This window comes from Centroberyx affinis, unplaced genomic scaffold (assembly GCF_046629955.1).
Source record: "Centroberyx affinis isolate AG114_WGS23_722 - 3 ecotype Tasmania unplaced genomic scaffold, CSIRO-AGI_Caff_v1 ptg002030l_1, whole genome shotgun sequence".
In the NCBI taxonomy this organism is placed as follows: domain Eukaryota; kingdom Metazoa; phylum Chordata; class Actinopteri; order Beryciformes; family Berycidae; genus Centroberyx; species Centroberyx affinis.
This window is the reverse complement of record NW_027280367.1, coordinates 800,497-821,140: the sequence shown is the minus strand read 5'-3', so window position 1 is coordinate 821,140 and position 20,644 is coordinate 800,497. Positions and strand designations below refer to the sequence as shown.

At 41.6% G+C, this 20,644-nt stretch overlaps 1 protein-coding gene across 1 annotated transcript in view; it reads left to right on the top strand.

The window, feature by feature from the left end:
- The window catches only part of LOC139654065 (neurexin-3b-like), a 263,211-nt gene that overhangs the window by 94,888 nt on the left and 147,679 nt on the right, over nucleotides 1-20,644 (top strand). The window contains 9 exon segments of the mRNA XM_071531088.1: nucleotides 1,137-1,340; nucleotides 3,259-3,285; nucleotides 5,187-5,306; nucleotides 6,142-6,254; nucleotides 6,800-7,068; nucleotides 8,097-8,287; nucleotides 8,826-8,999; nucleotides 10,323-10,349; nucleotides 13,641-13,760. Coding sequence (XP_071387189.1) covers nucleotides 1,137-1,340; nucleotides 3,259-3,285; nucleotides 5,187-5,306; nucleotides 6,142-6,254; nucleotides 6,800-7,068; nucleotides 8,097-8,287; nucleotides 8,826-8,999; nucleotides 10,323-10,349; nucleotides 13,641-13,760 — 1,245 coding nt within the window.

The following is a 20,644-nucleotide window of genomic DNA, read 5'->3' as shown; positions in this document are numbered from 1 at the left end:
GTCCGTGTGTGCGTGTAAACATGTGTACTTGTATGTACTTGCATATATGCATACCGCATCTATTCTACATTTCCGCTTCTGATTTTCTGATTGGCGGGAATAAACTAACCAGCACCTATGGAGGGGCGTTGCCGGGGAAAGGACGAAGCGGCACGATGATTTAATTTTCTGCACATTGAGCAGCATGTGTGCCGAAGCCTGGGCTCCCAGACTCTGTGCCTGTCACTTGGATGGATGGTGAACACGGCTGGAAGTGAGCATGTGGGACATGCATGTGTTTCCCATTGATAAAATATGAGGGACATGCATGCCTGCGTGTTCCAACTTAAAACTGGGTCTTCGCTTTTTCGTTGAGCATGTGTGTGTGTTTGCTTTCGTGGCACACACCCTTTTATCTTATCCGAAGCTTCTGTAGCATAAATAAAGCTGTCAAAAGGAGATGAGGCATATGCAGTATATTGCCTCACTTTGTCCTCTTATGATGGTATCTCTCTCTCTCTCTCTCTTTCTCTCACTCTCTCTCTCTCGCTCTCTCTCTCTCTCTCTCTCTCACTTAAACACACACACACAAACGCTTGCATTGCACACATGCGTGCACACAGCCTCTCTTTTCCCATGCACGGTCCTGCATGGTTTTTGATGGTATCATGTAGGGCTGGGCGATATGGTTGAAATCAATATCATGATAATCATAAGGATTTTTCTCGATATCAATATATATCACAATATGGTTCATGTATGCAAAATCATGTTAAATAATCACATTAATCTTCATCTCATTGAACCAAATGGTAATGTTAGGTGTGATGTCAAACAAAACCGAAATTTTCAAATAATATTCCTACCATACCTAATTTTATGAGAGTTTTTAAGTAAAATTTGCTTGTCATCATCACTTTAGACAGCAGAAATATGTGTCACGATATTAAAATATCTTCATATCATCACGATACGATTCCACTGAAAGATGATAAACGATAATATTGAATTATCGCCCAGCCCTAGTATCATGTATATGAAAGCAAAACCATTGTATTCAATTTAGGCACAGCATAGGATATACATTGAACACAGTCTTTACCAATAGTTTAAAATACCAATTATATATTGTTTTTCCTTTCCTCTCCTCTCCACAGAGGCGTCGATCCTCTCGTATGACGGCAGCATGTACATGAAGGTGGTGATGCCTAACGTCATGCACACCGAGGCTGAGGACGTCTCCCTCCGCTTCATGTCCCAGCGGGCGTTCGGCCTGCTCATGGCCGCCACGTCCCGCGACTCGGCAGACACCCTGAGGCTCGAGCTGGACAGCGGCAGGGTCAAGCTGACGGTCAACCTAGGTATCGTATAAACCGTCCCTGCTGGCTGACCTCAACTGAGTTCAGGAGGAGGCCTTAGTGTTTTTTTGTGTGGCATATATTTTCTTTTTTTTTTTTACAATTTTATGTTGTTGTTTTTTTATGGTCCAGACCTGATCTCAGACCTAACACATACTAAAACAGTTTTTGTAGTTCGTCTTTGTAGTTGCATGAATTGTTTTTGACTTGCCTGGACTGTAAGTTTTTTCTGCTTTGATGCTTAGATGTCTTTGTAGAGTTATACATCCATCAATCTAACACTTAACAAAGATATCCATGCTCTGCAGCACATCTTTTGAACAGATCACAGATCATTTTAGTCATGCTCATGATTGCATTTTTGTTAGCCATTTTAGAAACAGTAAACACATAAATTATTCCAAAGGCATAGCACTTCACTTTTTGAATTCCTTAGACTTTAATACATGGCACTGTCCTCCTCAGACATGCATTAGATCAGACAGTGACAATTTAGATTACTTTATTCCATCTATTCACAAGTACAGGTAAGCATTTATACATTTTAGTGCTGCACTGATTGCATACATTCTTATCGTGTGGGTCTGTTCCTGTGGTTCCTGTGCTCTTATGTTTTTTGTTTATTTTTTTTCATGATAGCAGGTTCATGATTCTCTCTGTCCATTAGCAACCCTTGGTCTAGCTGGCATCTCCCATGCCTTGTTCAAAGATGGCACTCACCCCTTCAAAGGCCCCCGAGCCTGCGGCCCGCCTGGCAAACAGCCCGAGGCCACAGCACCCAGCGCGCCTGCAGATGGTGGCATATGTGGCACATTGAAGGAGAGAGCACAAGCCTTTATACAGATGATCTCAGACTAGATAGATTCTACATAATGCATATATGTACATACAAAGTACCTGTTACAAGAAATATAAATCATTTACTCTGGCAGGCAATGCACTCACTTACCACAGATACTAAAAGATTACACTCGTACTCCATATTTCATGCTGTTATTCTGCCATTTGGTCATTCCTAAAGCTCACATGATGGAATAGTTTATCTTCAAAATCCATATAGATAAATGACTATTCAAGTTAAATGTTCATACATCACAACTCAATCTATTTTTCATAGAGCTCTCACGTGCAGGACACTTTAGATGTCTTACATAGTTAATACTGCACACAGGACCCTCTGAAAGGGGGTCTCTAGGCCTCTGTACGGTGCTGGTGCTCCTGGCTCGAGGCTGTTTGCTCCCACTTTTCTGTTGCGGTTGACGGCACATGACGAGCCTGGTCACATGGATCCCAACCTGCACCACTCACCTGCCAATTGCAGGTCCACAACTCTCCTTTAGACGGAGATTTTAGTAGCCCTGGGAAGTTTTAATTACATATGGTATAAAATTGTTTGATTTTTATCTAACGGGCTACTAGTATGACATTCTGGCTCCATTTGTTGGGTTGGAAAATCGATGTGGCCATTGAATTGCAAGCGACCATTTTGTAATTTATACAGTTCTAGTAAAGAAATAATTCAACAAATAGTAAAACTCCATAATAACTCTTTCGAAAAATGTAATTCATACAATGCTATTAGCATACCTGTAATTACATGGAAAGGCAAGTCAATTCAATCCAAGTTTGACCAAGTTAAACAAAGAAATCAGTTCAGTTAGTACAGTAATATTGACCAGTATTGGCACAATATTATTGACTGTAACATCATTAGCTCAGAAAATGGATTGGATTGGAATGAAATTGGATTGTCAATATAATAATAAGGACAAGCGATAGAGCGATAGCCAACCAGGCTAATATGGTCGCTGGCGTCATGTGACCGTCCCCGGAAGGTGGCTTTTCTTGTTCTTGGATGTCTGCAGCTTTAACCTTGAAGGATGCGATTTCATCTGTCACTTATTCTCCCCTCCCCATCTAGACTGTGTCAGGATAAACTGTAACACCAGTAAGTCAACTCTCCACTTCTGGAGCCTTCTTCCTTCAATCAATGTTTGATTATAGCTTGTGTGCTAGATGTAAGGGTGTACTGTAAATGTGTGAATGCAGGGGACTGATAAGAGGATTACTCAGATAAGAGGAAAAAGTAATAGCCAAAGATCAAAGTTATGCAAGTTTGACTTAATATATTCTTTACATTTTAAATGCCCCATTTTTCAAATTAACTCAGGCAACTAGCTCTTAATCTCTCCTTTTATGCCTATAGCTACTCACTGAACATTCGCATTGAGTTTTCCCAACTGTATTGGCTATTGTTTGCCAATTACACTGTAGTATAAATGCTGTGTCTCACTTGCTTTCTGAACATTTTGCTGAAATTTCCTCTTTTGCTTCATTTTAGTCTTCCTTACTTTTTAGTATACCGTATACTGTATTGCAATAGGTGTAATGTGATATACAGGTGGAATTAACTGACAGGCTCTTACTCATACAGAGGTCTCTTTTCAACATTTGAAAAAGTGCTCAAAGCCTCACAAAGAGAGAAGGGGTATGTTTGTGTGTGTGTGTGTGTGTGCGTGCGTGTGCGTGTATGTGTGTGTGTGTGGTTGTTTCACAACCAATCACAGTTGAGTGGCAGATTCAAGACGCCTGTTCATTCTGATTATGTTGATTAATGTCACTAATTAATGATCCAATAGGTCATGTGAAACACAGATACACGTGCACACACACACACACACACACACACACATACACACAGACACACACATACACATGCTGCAAAAGTTCTAAGGTTGAAAGGAGATAATCATTAATTTTAGATGTGATCAATGTTTCACTGTAGCTAAATTTGGGTCCAGTCAAATCAGTGGCTACAGAGTAAACACGAGTGATATCAATACTATTCAATTCATCAATCACTCAGAACTACAAACATGTAAATAATTAATCAAGCAGTTACTCAATTAATTAAGAGTTGGAATTGAGAATCAATCAGACATGGCAAGATACAGATTCACAATCTCTTTAGTGCAGCATTGCCCAGTCACAACTGCACTATGCAGCAAAAGTAATTTGATCCATTTTGATTACTTCAAAAATCACAAGGAGTACTTGATTTTGTAAGTGATGTGTCCTGGCTAGATATATAAATCACATCCAATACACAGTACGCTATACCTCAGTTTTCAATGGTGGGTCAAAAGTGCAAAACAAAAAATGTAGTCACCAAATATAAAGCTGAGATCTGGACTAGAAATCAGTTTCACTAATTAATGAACACCAGTTAATGGGATTTTTAATCTATGGTCGATATCATGCAGCAGAGTCTGTGGGAATCTGAATTTCAGATTTGGCCTTTTGAAAAACTCAACAGCAGTGGGGCCATAATGCCCTCTTCTGGTTGGTTGAGGGAATACTTTACAAGCCCTAATCTACCCAATTAAACACATACGCTCCAGTCTACCTGAAAAAGCTCCAGTCTACCTCTCTCTCTCTCTGTCTCTCTTTCTGTCACAGAGTCCTTTGTATGAGTAACAGCAAATATTTTCTGTCATTTCGCTGTCAATTGTGATTTGTTGTAAGGTTTTCCTCTGTTGTCAAATCCAAACCAAATCTTTGTTTGAAAAGTAAGACAATGTTTTTAAAATGCTAGAAATGTAGTCGCACTCACTCACGCTCCTATCTGCAAATGATGAAAAACCTCATTTACTCTGAGAAAATGTTTTGGACACCACACATGGCCAATTAACCGTAAACTTTAATGTAGAAAACGGCATACTTGTTCAAGATCAAAGCATCTTTTCACGGTAAATCCCCTCAAAGCGTCCACTGCTCTCCTGTGAAAACAAAGAATTGGTTTGTGTTGTGCTTCCCCCTGTCCCTCGACTAACTAACCCTCCTCTTCAGGCAAGGGCCCTGAGGTTCTTTATGCTGGACAAAAGCTCAACGACAATGAGTGGCACTCAGTGCGAGTGATCCGCCGCGGTAAAAACTTCAAACTCACCGTGGATGAAGACATGGCTGAAGGTATTTCTTTTAACCACCTTATCATTTGCCATTTTACAGTGTGCATGATGTGCATGACAAACAAATGGTTGGATTAATTTTGGATGAGGAGGATTTTTATCTGTCTGTTTCATTTCGTATTCTGAGTTGTTGATGCCATTTTAGGGTTTGACCGAAATGGGTTTCTGAAGGCCGATACTAGTTGTTATTTTAACTGTTATTTTTGGATTGAAGCTGTCGATAGCCTTTTTTTTTTTTTTGCCAATATTCAATATCTTCGAATTTGACCATTTTCATGCCAAAAAATTCCAGTTATACAGGGTTTCCTCTGGAATTTATTCTTGGCAGCGCAGACAAGCATCTGAATCAGTATTTAGACCATGTGACACTAAAGCTAATCAAAGTAATAATTGTGTGGAATCTGATCAAAACGTTGCATTAGAGTCAGTTCAGTTTAGGAGGTTCCTATAGACAACCAATGTAGTATTGATAAATTATGCTATTAATATATAATCAAACTACATCATATCCATCATATCAGAAATGGATGACATTGACTGCCTGATATCCGATATTTAATAAAAGACAAATATTGTCCCAATATAAAAGGATATATTGGTCTAACCATATGTGATTTAATTTGTTCATTGTTCTTTTGTTTAACAGAAAGTCTTTAATGTCAGTTATAGTTTTAGCTCATTGTTAACGCTGGTAGGATTCAGTATGGCATGAAGCAGAACTGTTAGTTTGCAAAAATCAAATCCTTTGAGGTCGCAATATCCTCCTGTCCCGCTTCTCCTCAACCCCCTCATCCCCTGCTTCTTCTCCTTTCTGTCTCCTCCCTCTTCCATTCCAGGTCAGATGGCGGGTGACCACACCCGTCTAGAGTTCCACAACGTGGAGACAGGCGTCCTGACAGAGAAGCGCTTCGTCTCCTCGGCCCCCTCCTCCTTCATTGGGCATCTGCAGGTACAGTAAAGACATGAAACAATGCATTGCATTTCATCAGGACTGACTACATCTGAACCAGCATCTGCTTAAACTGTGGAAGTGGAAAATGCAGATCTCTGATAAGTTAAATGATAGTCAACATCGTTTATCATCTTGGTAGGCAAACAGCAGATAGAATTCAACTACAGGTGTCAGTAAGGATATATTTGTGGCAATGTACTTTATGATAGAAATGAATGAGTCTCATCTCCTTTGCTTTGAAATTCATTCATTATGATGATAGTTTCCCTTGGTTCAATATACAACTACTCAAGAAAGAGTGAGGTAGCACATTCAAAATTGGGGGAAAAAAATGACGGTATACAACACTTATTTAGGGAGCACAAAACCCTAACACGTTTTGTTTTGGTTTCATTAGAGTTTCCCTTCCCAGCCGAGTTTCCCTGGGTTATTTTACAGTATCTGTCATTACTCAGTTATGTTATATATTACTCAAGTGATTTTCGCTTCAGCATTCATTTTCTAACCAGACCTTTTCTTACCAACCTATGTCTCCCCCTCAGAGCCTCAAGTTCAATGGCATGCAGTACATTGACATGTGCAAGAACGGAGACATCGACTTCTGCGAACTCAACGCCCGTTTTGGCATGCGCTCCATCATCGCCGACCCCGTCACCTTCAAGACCAAAGGCAGCTACCTGGGCTTGGCCACCCTGCAGGCCTATACCACAATGCACCTCTTCTTCCAATTCAAAACCACCTCGTCCGATGGTTTCATCATCTTCAACAGCGGGGACGGGAACGACTTTATTGCCGTGGAACTGGTCAAAGGGTGAGTGGGACGGTGATGATGGTGGTATGGCTGTTTTATTCCATAGATATATGTAGCGCAGGGACCCTTTTACATTTTAGAAAAGCAGCACTGTTGTGAGTATAGTTGGTTTCTTAAGGCATTGGAAATGTGCTGACCTGACCATCGATCCTAGATCTGCGTACCTCCTCTTATAAGCATGTAGGGGAATACATATCTCACTGTGATGCAGCAAAACTTTTATCTTTCTTTCTTTATAAATTATTCAGTACCTGGGCAAAGGAATGTGGCTGTGTGAGTTTTTCAATTAAGAATGCCTATTAATCGGTCTAGAAAGATATCGTATTAAGACATGCGGTACGATGTATTTTTCCACCGCCATCGAAGGAGGGACAAGAACTGCAATTACCTAATTCTGTTTCCTCCTCTAAGCTGAATCTTCACAGATGCGTACACACACAAAAACAACACACACAGGCACACATGAACACGCACACGTACAGATACACACACACCTACACATACAAACACACACGCTAGAGGCTTGTGGAAGGCACCGGAGCTTTCCCTCTACAACCACCCAATCCACCTGAGCCTCCTTGTTCTCTCCTCTTAAGGACACAAACGCACACTTGAGTATCTACTTTTAGGTCTCAGCTCAGGGGAAAACAATTAAATTGGTACACCGAAGAAGAGTCCTTTTTGTTGTGCCCGTGGTAATCCTTAAGTGGTTTTCCTTGTCACTTTGTAACATTCTGAGAGCGGCAGCATGACTAGTATCGCATCCGATGCTGTCCGCCACTGCTGAAGTACCTTTGATCGAGACAGTAAACCCCTGTGGCTGTACATGCTTTATGAAAGGGGCTTTTTTCGTCTGTGTGCGTGTCAGTGTGTGCGTGTCAGTGTGTGTGTGTGTGTGTGTGTGTGTGTGAGCAAGAGAGAGAGAGAGAGAGAGAGAGAGAGGCAATATAACAGCGTAAATTATGAAATCATGAAACAAAGTCTGGGGAATCAGCTAATCTGCTGTGCTTCTTTGTCATCTCCTGCAGGTTTATCCACTATGTGTTTGACCTGGGGAACGGGCCGAGTCTACTGAAGGGCAACAGTGACAATCCGCTGAACGATAATCAGTGGCATAACGTGGTCATCACACGGGACTCCTCCAACACTCACACCCTCAAGGTGGACACAAAATCAGTCACCCAGAATGTCAACGGTGCCAAGAACCTGGACCTCAAAGGTATCACATCCCAGTTTTGTAGTTGAGACGATACTCTGGTATATGGAGTGTATCCATCTGTAAATCTGGGGATGCACAATACTACTGCACCCAACAAACAGCCTAAATATCATTAACACATATCTACATGATGAACACACTCATAATGCTGCATGGTGGTTAAGGATTGCTGAGTCATTAGTGTTGGTTTTGGCTGCACTTTAAGGGGTTTCACTCCAAAATGCCATGCATCTATTTTGAGAATGTAATCTCAGTGACACAGTGTGTCAAGAATATCAAAGAGCCCATTCCATCCTAATGGAATAATTTGATACTAAGGTCATGATGTGATGTGGTTGTGATTGAAATATTATTTTGAAATGAGGTGTAATCAGCAAATGTTTTTCATTTTGAAAGGTAATTCTGCATGGCATTCTTTGTTTCCAAATTGATTTGAATACTCCACTTTCAACACAATAGTAATTTCCATCAAATCCATCCATCCATTTACTCACTCATCTGCCTTTCCCTCCCTCTGTCAACCCCTCTCTCCCTCTAGGTGACCTGTTCATCGGAGGCCTGGGACCCAACATGTATCAGAACCTCCCTAAGCTGGTGGTTTCTCGGGAGGGCTTCCAGGGCTGCTTGGCCTCCGTTGACCTCAACGGCCGTCTGCCTGACCTCATCAGCGACGCCCTTTTCCGCAGCGGGCAGGTTGAGCGTGGCTGTGAAGGTACAGATATAAGCAACATAATCTGCTCTGAGCTGTTATTAAACTAATTAGGGTGCACCTCAGTAGCCCTAAAGGAATACCTTGGCATTTTAAATCCTACTTAGTTTTTTGGGGTTTTTTTCTTCGCCAGGGATTTGTCACATTAGAGGGAAAATGTTTCAAAATTTGTCCTTCAGTTTCTGTAACAATGGCTCCTCAGCCTTGTTAGCATTCCATGTTGCACCAATATCTGCAAGCCAACTGGAAGTATTAAAAACTGAAGAACAAACTGAGAAACTTTTTTTCCCCCCACAGTGGTACAAGTGTGGTGAAGAAAACTAATCAACTAAAAATTCGAAATGGTTTTCCTTTTTTTAAATTGTAGATTATTTTACAAGGCAAACTTTTGTTTAAAAATTACCCCTTAAGGATGCTTTATATTAATTTGGCATTTGAAGTAATTCACTTCGCATTGAGGTGCACTCAGTTGTTATTCGATTTTTGATTTGTCACCCCTTACTACACTCATGCACCCACCCACCTGCCTCCTATTCCCTCTTCAGCTCCCAAAACTCCTATTTCAATGCAAGGGAGTTTGTTACTAATATGAAATTCAAGTGATGAATATATACAATCTATATATTTTTCCCTAAATGATAAGTTGCTGATGGTGCAGTATTTGTACAACAATACACTGATTAATGTTTTGGCTTCTTACTCGTGTTACTTTGAATGTGAAATTACACTAAGGCTTAGAGGAAGTCAGGTTTCATTTGAGGCTGTTTTCAAACATATTGGATATTCTTGCCAAAACTATCTGTACAGATTAAATGTCCAATAAATTAGTTATATTTCATTTAAAATATTCAAATACAGTATGGGACACCTTGTGTGTGGTTCAGACTTCCTCATAATTCCTCTAGAGGGCAGTAGAAGATTAAGATTTACTCACACACAGTAGTCTCTGTAATGACTTTGCTTTGGTCCGGGTGAAAGCACATGGCAATTAGCTGTTATCCTTACACTATGGGAGTTGTACTGTATGATAGCCTTTATGACCAGAAATGTGGCCATGATATTTAAAGCCAAAAGTCATACTTATAACATCCAGTGATATGACACTGTGAAAAAATATATAGGAACTCACCCTTGATTCCTTTTTATTACTTGGTCCCTTGTGCACACTAACAAATCAACTACCTTGCCCCACGTTGCACTTTGTCAAACTGAAAAAAACCTGTACAAGATTTAAGCACACTAACACCAATGGTCCCTCACTAACCTTTACTCTTGTTTTCCGCTCTGTTCTGTTCTGTTTGTTGTTTTCTTTCTGCGCTAACAAAGTTGGTTTCACCAAAGCCGACCTGCAAGGTAGAGGGTTCAACTCCTCCTCTAGGAGGCCTGCTTGCCTGAAAGACTGCTATGTGCAATGCATCGTGGGTGTCACCATGGCAATAATGTCCCCCAGTGCTGCAGGAGGGACTTGCTCTCTGAAAGCATAAATAGATAAAAAGAGAGAGAGAAAGAGATATCTTTGGAAAGCAAAGCGAGAGATGAAGGCAACCAGAAAGGTTGAGAGGCAAAGAAAGGAGCTGGGATTTGGAAAGCAGTAACAGGGAGTGAGGCTTGAATAACGCTGCTCTATGAAATCAAAGCAGAGGGAATGAATATGGGGGCTAGAATGCATACACACAAGATGTTGCTTATCCATAAACATGTGGTGGTCTGCTGGCTGCATAGCTAGCCGGTCAGGCCCAGCCCATTAAACTTTCAGCAGAATCTGGATCTCTCACATGTTCTCTGGGGCTGAAGAAAGAGGAGAGGAGAGGAGAGGAGAGGAGAGGGATATAAGTGACCCTCCACACACATACAGTATACAGACAGAGAGAGATGCAATTTCAAGCAGCCAATTTGGAATAAGGGATACACTGCCACACTGTACTTGTACTATGCTGGAGGAAATTCTATTTTGGTAGCACGTCATATTATGGAACACATAGTACAGAGAAATAACTGTATAATTACATAGATATCACAATATTACTTTATGCTAATAGCATAATAATGCTACAATGCTATACCTTGTGTGCAGACAGAATAATTACCGTGTTATTATTTAATCATTTGGAAAGATTTGATATATACCTGCCTTGATACCTCAATATTACACAAAACACAAAATTTAACCTTTAGCTTTACTATATTCTGCATAGTTCAGTAGAGCGATGAGGGTTTCAAAATTATTACCCAGTGCGTATTCTGTAATTAATGATTACCACCATGGCAACAGCGCCGACAAATGAGTTCAGCCTTGCAGCCCCGATATTACAGTGTTTACATTGGTATATGTTGTAGATGCATGGCCAGATAATATTTTTCCCTCCAAGCTCAGTCCAAGTCTAGGTGTTGAAGGAATATATTTGAAGTTATACAGAATTATAGTACATAAATGCAGTATTAAACAAAACAAGTCAGATATTCTATCGTGATCATGGTGCTAGTGTGATGGGATGAGATGCAGTATAGTTCATTAACCAATTTTTTATGACACGGCAGCAGAAAACTATATATGTGATGGACAAAAGTAAATATTATCTACTTTGTGCAGGTCAGATTATACCTAAATCTGCCAGTCATAGAGACAGGTTAAGAAAACATTATAAGACAGAGCCTAAAAGCGGAGGCAGACACTTTGTGGGAGTAATGTATTCGGGTATGAAAAGGCCAGTTGTGATGTATTACAGGCTGGCATAGACGAGAGAAAGAGGCTGTCACTGCACTTCTAAACACTGTCAGGGTGGTGCTGATGTATCTAGCCCCTTTCTCCCCCTCTCTCTCTCTCTCTCTCTCTCTCTCTCTCATTCTTTCAAAAACCCGTCATGCTTGCTTCTTCTGCAAGATGAGAAAGTGTTTTTCAGAGAGCGAGTGGCCTCCTGCTGAAATACTCAAACAGAGAAATACTCACTTGCACACGCCAACAAGCACACACTGATGTATGTAGTATGCATACACAAGCACACTGATGTTCATGATGCTCGCACAGATACATACAGAAACTCACATGCACACAGACACAATCTTGGGGATGCGTGGCTGACTACCATCACCGTACATTACACAGTAAATGCACTTTCAGCTGGCAAACTTGCTCTGTTTTCCACTTCAAATGTCTTCTTCTCTTCACATTGTCTTGCACAAGACAACTGCTCTTAAACACTGTTTACTTGCATTTGTCTACCATTTATTTGGACTGTTTCTTCTTTTTTTTATTTATTATCTGGAGGTCTTTTGATAAGGTGTTCCCCTGTGTCTATGTAGACTCCAGTGGGGATTGTTTATCTCGTTATCTATGCTGTGCACTTGTCGTTATCTGCATTCCCTCTCCGTATAAGTATTCAAAAGTATGAGCTATGTGTGGTGTAGGAGAATGGCAAACACACATCCAGTTTGACTTTGAATACCCTCCTCAACTCTCTCTGACTGAAGTGCATACTCAAGGATATGCACTACGTGTTCTCAAGTGCACTTTACTTTTCTTTTCTTCTCCGCTGTTCATGAATTCTGTCTGTCTGGTGTGTCTATTGTACGGCGTGTATTCTCACAGTGAAAGATGTTTGGAAAGAAGATTGTCAGAGACACTTTTATGCTATTTTTATGGGTATTGTTTAATGGAATCTTTTGCCATGAGTCATTTGTAAAAAGGTTGTTTTTTTAATTTTATTTTTTTTCTGTCTCGTCTTGCTTGTCCACAGAGGGAATGCAGTGTTCTAAGCTTTACTTGGATAGAACTTTTCAAACTACTTGTTGGAATGATACAAATTGCATGCGTCTCCACCCTGCACACACAATCCAAAGAAGGAAATTATGGGATGTTGACAGTGTCATCACAAGACGTCACGGCAACCCAGAACTAGGGGTACAACGCATCCGCAGTGGCATGTTTTAAGTGCAGATCAGAATATACTGAATATTGCTGTTGTCCAGTGAAAACCTTGTATCTCCAAACTTTTCAGAAACTAAGAAAAGCTTGATGGCCATGCAGTTTTGAGTTTAATTGGTTTTGAAAAGGTTTCTAAAACCCAGAATTTTTTCAGTCCATAGAAGAGCATGTGATCCTGGAAATCACAAAGATTAGAGTTACTAGGTTTTCACCTTACGACGATGATATGCTCTTTCCTTGTGTGCTATATCTAGCAAGCACTCTATCCAGCAATTTTCTTAATGCTACCATAGATAACAAAGTCAAAGTGTAGCATATTGAAGCTGAACTGGGTCTAGCTTCAAATGTCACACACTGTATACGCCAATGCTCCCACTGTTTGAGATGCGTGCAGTTCATCCTCTGAAAACCAAAGCAAAAACCTGGTGCGTCCGCTTTGGCTTGCCGCTTTAACCAGCATGAAACAAGATTCACCAGATTGTTTGAGTGAGTTATACTCCAGGTCGGGCTTCCCGTGGTGGCACTGTCTGCTCCTGGTTCTTTCTTCTAGGCACACATGTTGTACGCCTCTCTCTAGAGTGCATTTCTTCTGCATGGGTCCTGCAATGTTTAAGTTCAGTAGCGCCTCCTATTGTTGCTTGACACTGCACCTGTGGTATCTCTCTTTGCCTCTGTCTCTCTCTCTCTCTCTCTCTCTGTCCCTCCCTCTCCCTCTCATCCAGGCCCCAGTACCACCTGCCAGGAGGACTCGTGTGCCAACATGGGCGTGTGTATCCAGCAGTGGGAGAATTTCACTTGTGACTGCACCATGACATCTTACACGGGGACTCACTGCAATGACCGTGAGTACTACTGGGTTTAAGATTTCCATATCTCACGCACGTTAACACACATGTGCATTCATTCAAGCCTACACACCTGTCCTGACACACTTACTGTACACAGACATCCTGAATCAGAAACCCACATTAGCACAAACACACATTCACTCTGATAACTTACAGTAATTAAGCACACATCACATGTAAAGTGCACACACACACACACACACACACACACACACAAACACTTTGGCACACATTTATACCCAACTGAAGTGGCTGCACCTGTGGAGCCATGACATCCACTCTGGGGGGCGCCACACAGCAACCGTGAGTACCTTCTCCTTGAGTCAAGGAGATGCTTGCAGCGTTCAGAAGCTGTTTCACTCATTTGCCCGTGAAGTATTGTCCGATTCGCTGCATGAAAGTGGCGTTGAAAGCCTCATGTGATCTTTAGATGAAGCTGTGGAGACTTGTTGGAGAGTCGGGGTGTTTTGCTGCAATGCAGGGCAATTTGTTGCAACAGGTTTGCTTGATGTCCCCAGCCTTTATATCTCGGGCTTTGAGTCAACCGCTGTGACTGACGATGTGTAAAATATCCACTTCTGCCTCAATCGCCTTTTCATAAACGCCCTTCAAAGAGCTATCGTATAGTCAGAGGGTGTGTGTGTGTGTGTGTGTGTGTGTGTGTGTGTGTGTGTGTGTGTGTGTGTGTGTGTAGGGATCTCTTATCCCCATGACGACAGGGGACTTCCCCTCAGTAATCACGGTTGGCGGTCTTTCATTTAGCGGTTAATAGTGGGGGCATACTGCTGCTGGGCCAGACTAATGAGGTGGTGAAGGCTGTAAGGAGAGCTGCTCTCTGTGAGCGCTGGCATCCCCTAATCATCCAGACCCTGCCGCTACTGACACACAGATACTCTGTCAGTCCGCCTGTCTGTCTGTCTGTCTGCGAAAATCTGTGTGACTTCATACCTCTCAAATACCAATGTTGTTTTTCTTTCTTTTTTCTTTCTTTCTTTTCTTTCTTACTTTCTTTCATCCAGACCCTGCCGCTACTGACACACAGATACTCTGTCAGTCCACCTGTCTGTCTGTCTGTCTGCGAAAATCTGTGTGACTTCATATCTTTCAAATACCAATGTTTCTTTCTTTCTTTCTTTCTTTCTTTCTTTCTTTCTTTCTTTCTTTCTTTCTTTCTTTCTTTCTTTCTTTCTTTCTTTCTTTCTTTCTTTCTTTGACTTAGTAGGAGGATTGATTTTGTATTGACATGGATATATTTCTTGTTAAAACACACAGGCTTCAATAGTAATTTTTTATTTTTTTTATCAATTTTACAATTGTATAAGATATATATAATATTGGCTGGACTGTTCTACCCCATATGTCATTGTCTCCTTTAAATGAATTGTTCAGTTGATTTTCTTTTTTTTTTGTGTACTCTTTTTTTTTACCAGCTAGTTCTTTTCATTTTCCCCTGTGCTAGAAACAGAAAAAAAAAAAAAAAAAAAAAAAACTGAAGAAGCCTCCTTGGCGAAATGCTTTTTGGTGTGTCCATGTAGCCCTTCACAGCCTTGTAGTTTGTCCTTTTTGAAATACTGGGACTTCAAGTGTGTAAGGTACCCAAACAAATGTATTTTGGCATTATTGGCCGCTCCCTTCTCCTTTTTTGATTGCATTTTCACCCCCTGAGCACCTTTGCCATTTGCTTCCCTTGCTGTTTTTTTGTCTAGAAACGAGAAAGAAATGATAAAAGGAGTGAAAGGAGAAAAAGGGATAAAGGAGACCAAAGCCAGGCATGCAGCCAGTTCAGTTCAGGAATACTTTACTGGAACCATGTTTACATTTCAAAAAGCACACACAGGCCTCCAATAAAGCAGCCAGCATCTTGCTTTTTTTTCTTCTTTTTTTTTTAACCCTGTCTGCCCAAGATAAGGGGCCCAGCTTGTTTCACACGGATTGACCTAATCTTCCTCTGTGCCTCTCTGTTGACTATGAACATGACAGCCTGTGTCCTGCGAGGTTTCATGTGCTGAGCAGTGCAGACAGAGTCCACTAGGTGGCAGTAAAACCACAACCAGGACCGCACACTGTCCCTCTGCATTAGGAGAAAATGAGATGCAATCCCCCGAGCATGAAATCAGCTTTCTTCTTATTTTCCTGTACTGCTTTTCCTCTCATACTTCTCTCTCCCTTGCTCTCTCCATCTATCCTTCTGCAAGCACACAGCCCATCCAATCTCTACAGTTCTTGATCTTAGAGAGAATATCGTGCAATCTCCAAAACAATGCAAAATCCAGTGTAGTACAATGCAATCATATCGCCAACAATGTTACTGTTCGATTGAAGTAGTTTGATAAGAACAAAAACAGCGTAGAGCTGCGCAGTGTGTGTGTATGTGTGTGTGTGTGTGTGTTGGTGTGTGCATGGCTGTGTCTTTTATTCAGTGAGCACAGCACCGTGTGAGAGAGTTTCTAATTAACAATGTGGGAGTGGAGCCTCTCTCTGTTTCTGTCTGTCTCTGATAGCTGGCAGCAAATATCAGTAATTGTCTGCCTCTGTGACTCTGACTCCGTCTCTATCCACTGTCCAAATGAAGAAACTTGAACAAAGTAAAGTGAACATTTTTTTGCCAGTAAAGCCGTTCACTGCTCCGGCTATGTGGATTGTTAACCTGAAGCCTCTCTGCCCTCTGTGCACCTCGCCATTGTAGCCAACAAGGCTCTAGGTGGCGAAAAAAAAAAGTAAGCAGGCGAGAACTGTCTGCACTCCTTCCATTTATTCTTGTGTACCCCTGCAGCCTGCACTTTGTGACTGCGCACCTTTACTTATGGGAACAAGACACAAAGGAAATTTACAGGGCTCTTTGCACCATACAGGCCATTCTAGGAGCAACTTGGATAATCTTGAGGTACATGTTGTGCCCAGTGCTGCTTCCCAAAAAAAAAAAAAAAAAAATGGGACTCCTTTTTATAGCATTTTCATCCTGCTTGGTTCTGGCTCACTGCTTTTGTCATGCTCATCTCCATCCCCCTGTCGTCTCATATTCATCCCCCTCTCCTCTTCGTCTCCTCTTCGTCTTTTGTTCCCCTCTCCTCTCCTCTCCTCTCCTCTCCTCTCCTCTCCTCTCCTCTCCTCTCCTCTCCTCCATCTCTCTGTCTCTCTCTCTCTGTTTTTTGTCCTCCCTTCTCCCTGTCAGTTTCTATGATTACCGCAGAGTTTCATTTAAATCCAAGGACATGGGAGCTGTGGGCCAAATGGAGAAGAGCAGCGGACACTCGTCTTCCACATCCAGAGCAATTACTCAACTTACGTAATAGAATTATCTCCGCAAAGGTCGCTGCATTGTTCCACTGTCAGGAACATAGTAAACAAACAGAGAGCAAGACAGAGAGGGGAGGGAGGGAGACAGGCAACGGAAAGCTGTTCATCAGTTTGTTGTTGACATCAATAATTGCTTAGATGGATTTTGTGATGAATTTCTCTGTCAGGGCAATGATCCCCACCAACCCCCTGCTCCTGCTAAACCCAATGTCCTTAATTTACTTTTCAAGACGTGCTCAGAGGGCTGTAACCATATCTGGCTAACTGCCTTGACTACTTACATAAATGACAACACAACAGCAGCATTGCTTCCTTTGCTATGTAAAAGAAAATAATCATTGAATTCGCCTCATAGCCATTTCTCCCTGGTTCGTTGGGGAGAAGAGCGAGGAGGGGAGAGGGGAAGGAGAATAGATGAGAGAGGAGGGGGTTGAGGAACAAGCGCTATTTCTTCTGGTTCACAATGTTCTACAGAGTAGAAAATCAGCAATAATAACAGCATTTTCCCTCATCGACTTATATTTCTGCCCAACATTGTTAAACCTGGAAAGAAAACAGAGCTACACAATGGCACTATTCAGTCTGATATGACGCCAATGATGAGGAGTGAAGGTTGTGGAATAAACAAGCAAACATGAACAGTCACACACGCACACATATGGACACACAGGTACACACACACTTAGACTCTTGCACACACACACACACACACACATATGCATGCACACAGCGCTGGTAGATATGAGGAGGCATATCCATAGACCCCCTCATGCATACTGGAGGAGTTTTCATTGGAACGCTGAATAATTTAACCTGCTGTCACTGTAAATGGGATTAAGTAGTGCTGGCTGGCTTGGGCTGGCTAACAGGTGTTCAGCAGGGGTTAGTTGGCTATAGCGTGCCAAGCACACCCGGGGAACCATGAGGCTTGGCTTGGATTCAGCTGGGCACAGATGTATAGGTGGCAACCTTACGCCATGATACATGAACAACTTTTTCAGCCAGTGGAGACAATCAGCATTACCATCAGCAGGGAAGAGGGACAGCAAAGGGGACAAAGAGGTGGGTAACATATTATTCTACAAGAAACAAATAAAAAGAATGCTTTCCCCTCAAAAACACTATCCATCCATTTTTAGAGTTACCTAAAATTCTGTGTACCATGCCTCCTAACGGCCACTAGGGGCAGATAGGCTAACAGTGAGTGAGTGAGTGAATGAATGTGTGCGTGAGTTACTTTCTGGATCCATGAGATGACATCTAAAACTATAAATAAATCCAACCTCAACATCGTGCTGTTTTGAAGGCAAAAGTGTTGGCATACCAACTTGTTAGCAACTTGCTAGTAACTCAAATGTGTTTCCTCAGTAAGTTTTTCTTTCATGCCAGCAGAGAGTTTATTGAGATAGACGTAACTTTTTCTGAAAGGTTGGTTATCTCATTTTGGACTGAAGCTCTTAAAATGTACTGTTGGTCATAGTTTCTTTTAAATTACATGGTCTCAAAATGCTATCCATGTAACATGGCCTTATGAGGATTGACACTGATGAACACTGGATAATTTACAGCACAGTTCATGTCCCAATTATTGTCCCAGCTGCAGACCATACAATGCTCTTAAATTATATATACTTCAACCTGAATTTCTCTTCCTGCATTCACCCTACAGTGTTTCCTCCGCAGCAGCAAAGCGGCAAACACATAAAAAGTGGGACTTATACAATGGCAGCATCTTTCCTTTGTTTTGTTATAACACAAACTTATAGATTTGTAAAATGGGAACATTTTTCCTGTACAGTATGTGAAACTACCTTTTGGCTAAAGAGGGCTCATAAGTGGAGCAAAGAAGTATGAGAACATTTGCCTATAAATACCACAGGTAGATCAGAAATGGGCCAAAAGAAAGTCCCACAGAGAATGTTTTGTCTTCGGGGCACAACCTATTCCAAAAGCACACATCGGAATGAGCTAACTCCCATTGCTGTAATAGTTTAGGAGGTGGGCGTGTTGTGTGACACATCACTGACATAGCAAACAAGCAGATGCTTATCTGACTGATGGATCATATGATCACATGGCTTAAACACCCATCCAGCCACTGGAAGGTTTGACAGCTGGCTGCAGTATAGTCGCATTGCAACAAGACATGGATGATGGATTATGTAGTTTGATGTTTGATGCTTTGAGGGAAATGCTGCTGTTGTTATGTAGCCGTGGCTCAGGGTGGAGTGCGGTCGCCCCACATGAACCCGATGCAATTGCTGAAACACATTTCATACACACACATACACAGGCATAAAGTTCTCCCTTGAAGGTCTATAATCTCACTCTGCCTCCACCCCTGTCTCTCTCTCTCTCTCTCTCTCTCTCTCTCTCTCTCTCTCTCTCTATCTCTTTATCACTCTCCCTCCCTGTCTTATGATATCTGTATTAGATCCGGAGCTCCATGTCCAGCCCTTGGGGTCTAACTAGCTGTGCCGCTATTGGCTGATCAGGCTAATGATGCTTGCCCAGCACCACATCATGTCACCACGATAAGACTGGATGTCGTTCGTGTCAATCGATGTGTCACCGCCGCGCGCAGAGCCGCAGTATAATTGGATATATGCGGTGCTGTGGAGCCCAAATGCCCCAGGGCCAGAAGAAAGAGAATGGCAAATGAGAGAGAGAGGGGTAGAAAGAAGGAGGGGAAGAGTGGGGGGGATGTTTCTCTTCATGAGTGTCAATGTATGTGTGGGTTGGAGGGGTTGAGGTGGGGTGGGGTCAGCCAGACTGTATGCATCCAGGTGCTTACTGGATGCATGGACTTGATGTAACCCATGTATTCGGATGTGCTTTACAGCCAGGGTTCATAAATGCTTTTATCCTGGAAATAACAAATATAGTCTCATGATCATTAAGGTATGCTAGATATACCAAGATCGTCATGTGGGCGCACGTGAGCCATTTTGTTTTGGGTCACAACACTTAATGAAATTAACTTTTATATTTCATATGTCAATACATGTACTGCAAAAAATGACAAGCTGTCGAGGGATTTTAACTTGTTTATAGACCTATCAAGCTTATTTCGGGTTATTTTAGTCAAATTATCTCACTGCACTGGCAGATAATCTTGCTGGCTTGACATTTGACATTTGACATGATACATATGACTTCTTTCAAGATGTCATAAAACAATGAAGGTAATTTCTTTCACAGTGGTTGACTCCAACAGCGGTTGAACTTTCAAACTATCTGCCAGTGTAGTGAGATGATTTCACAAAAAAAAAAAAAATCCTAAAATAAGCTTGATAAGTCTGGATACAAGATAAAATAACTTGCATGAGATTACTGGCGTATATCTAAAGTATACATCTTTTCTGCTTGCAGGATTATGTCTTGATATTTGACTTCACATAGCAAAAGACAAACGACAGAGTAGCTAACAACTATATCTCCTAGTTGCTGCACCCAGGAGAAGATGTAGAAATTCTCTTGCATGGTGTGATAAATACAATCATAAGTTCAACCGCTGTCTCTGGATACATACAGTACAACTCTTCTCAGACTTTCTCCAAACTGTTTCCATGAGTGAGGGA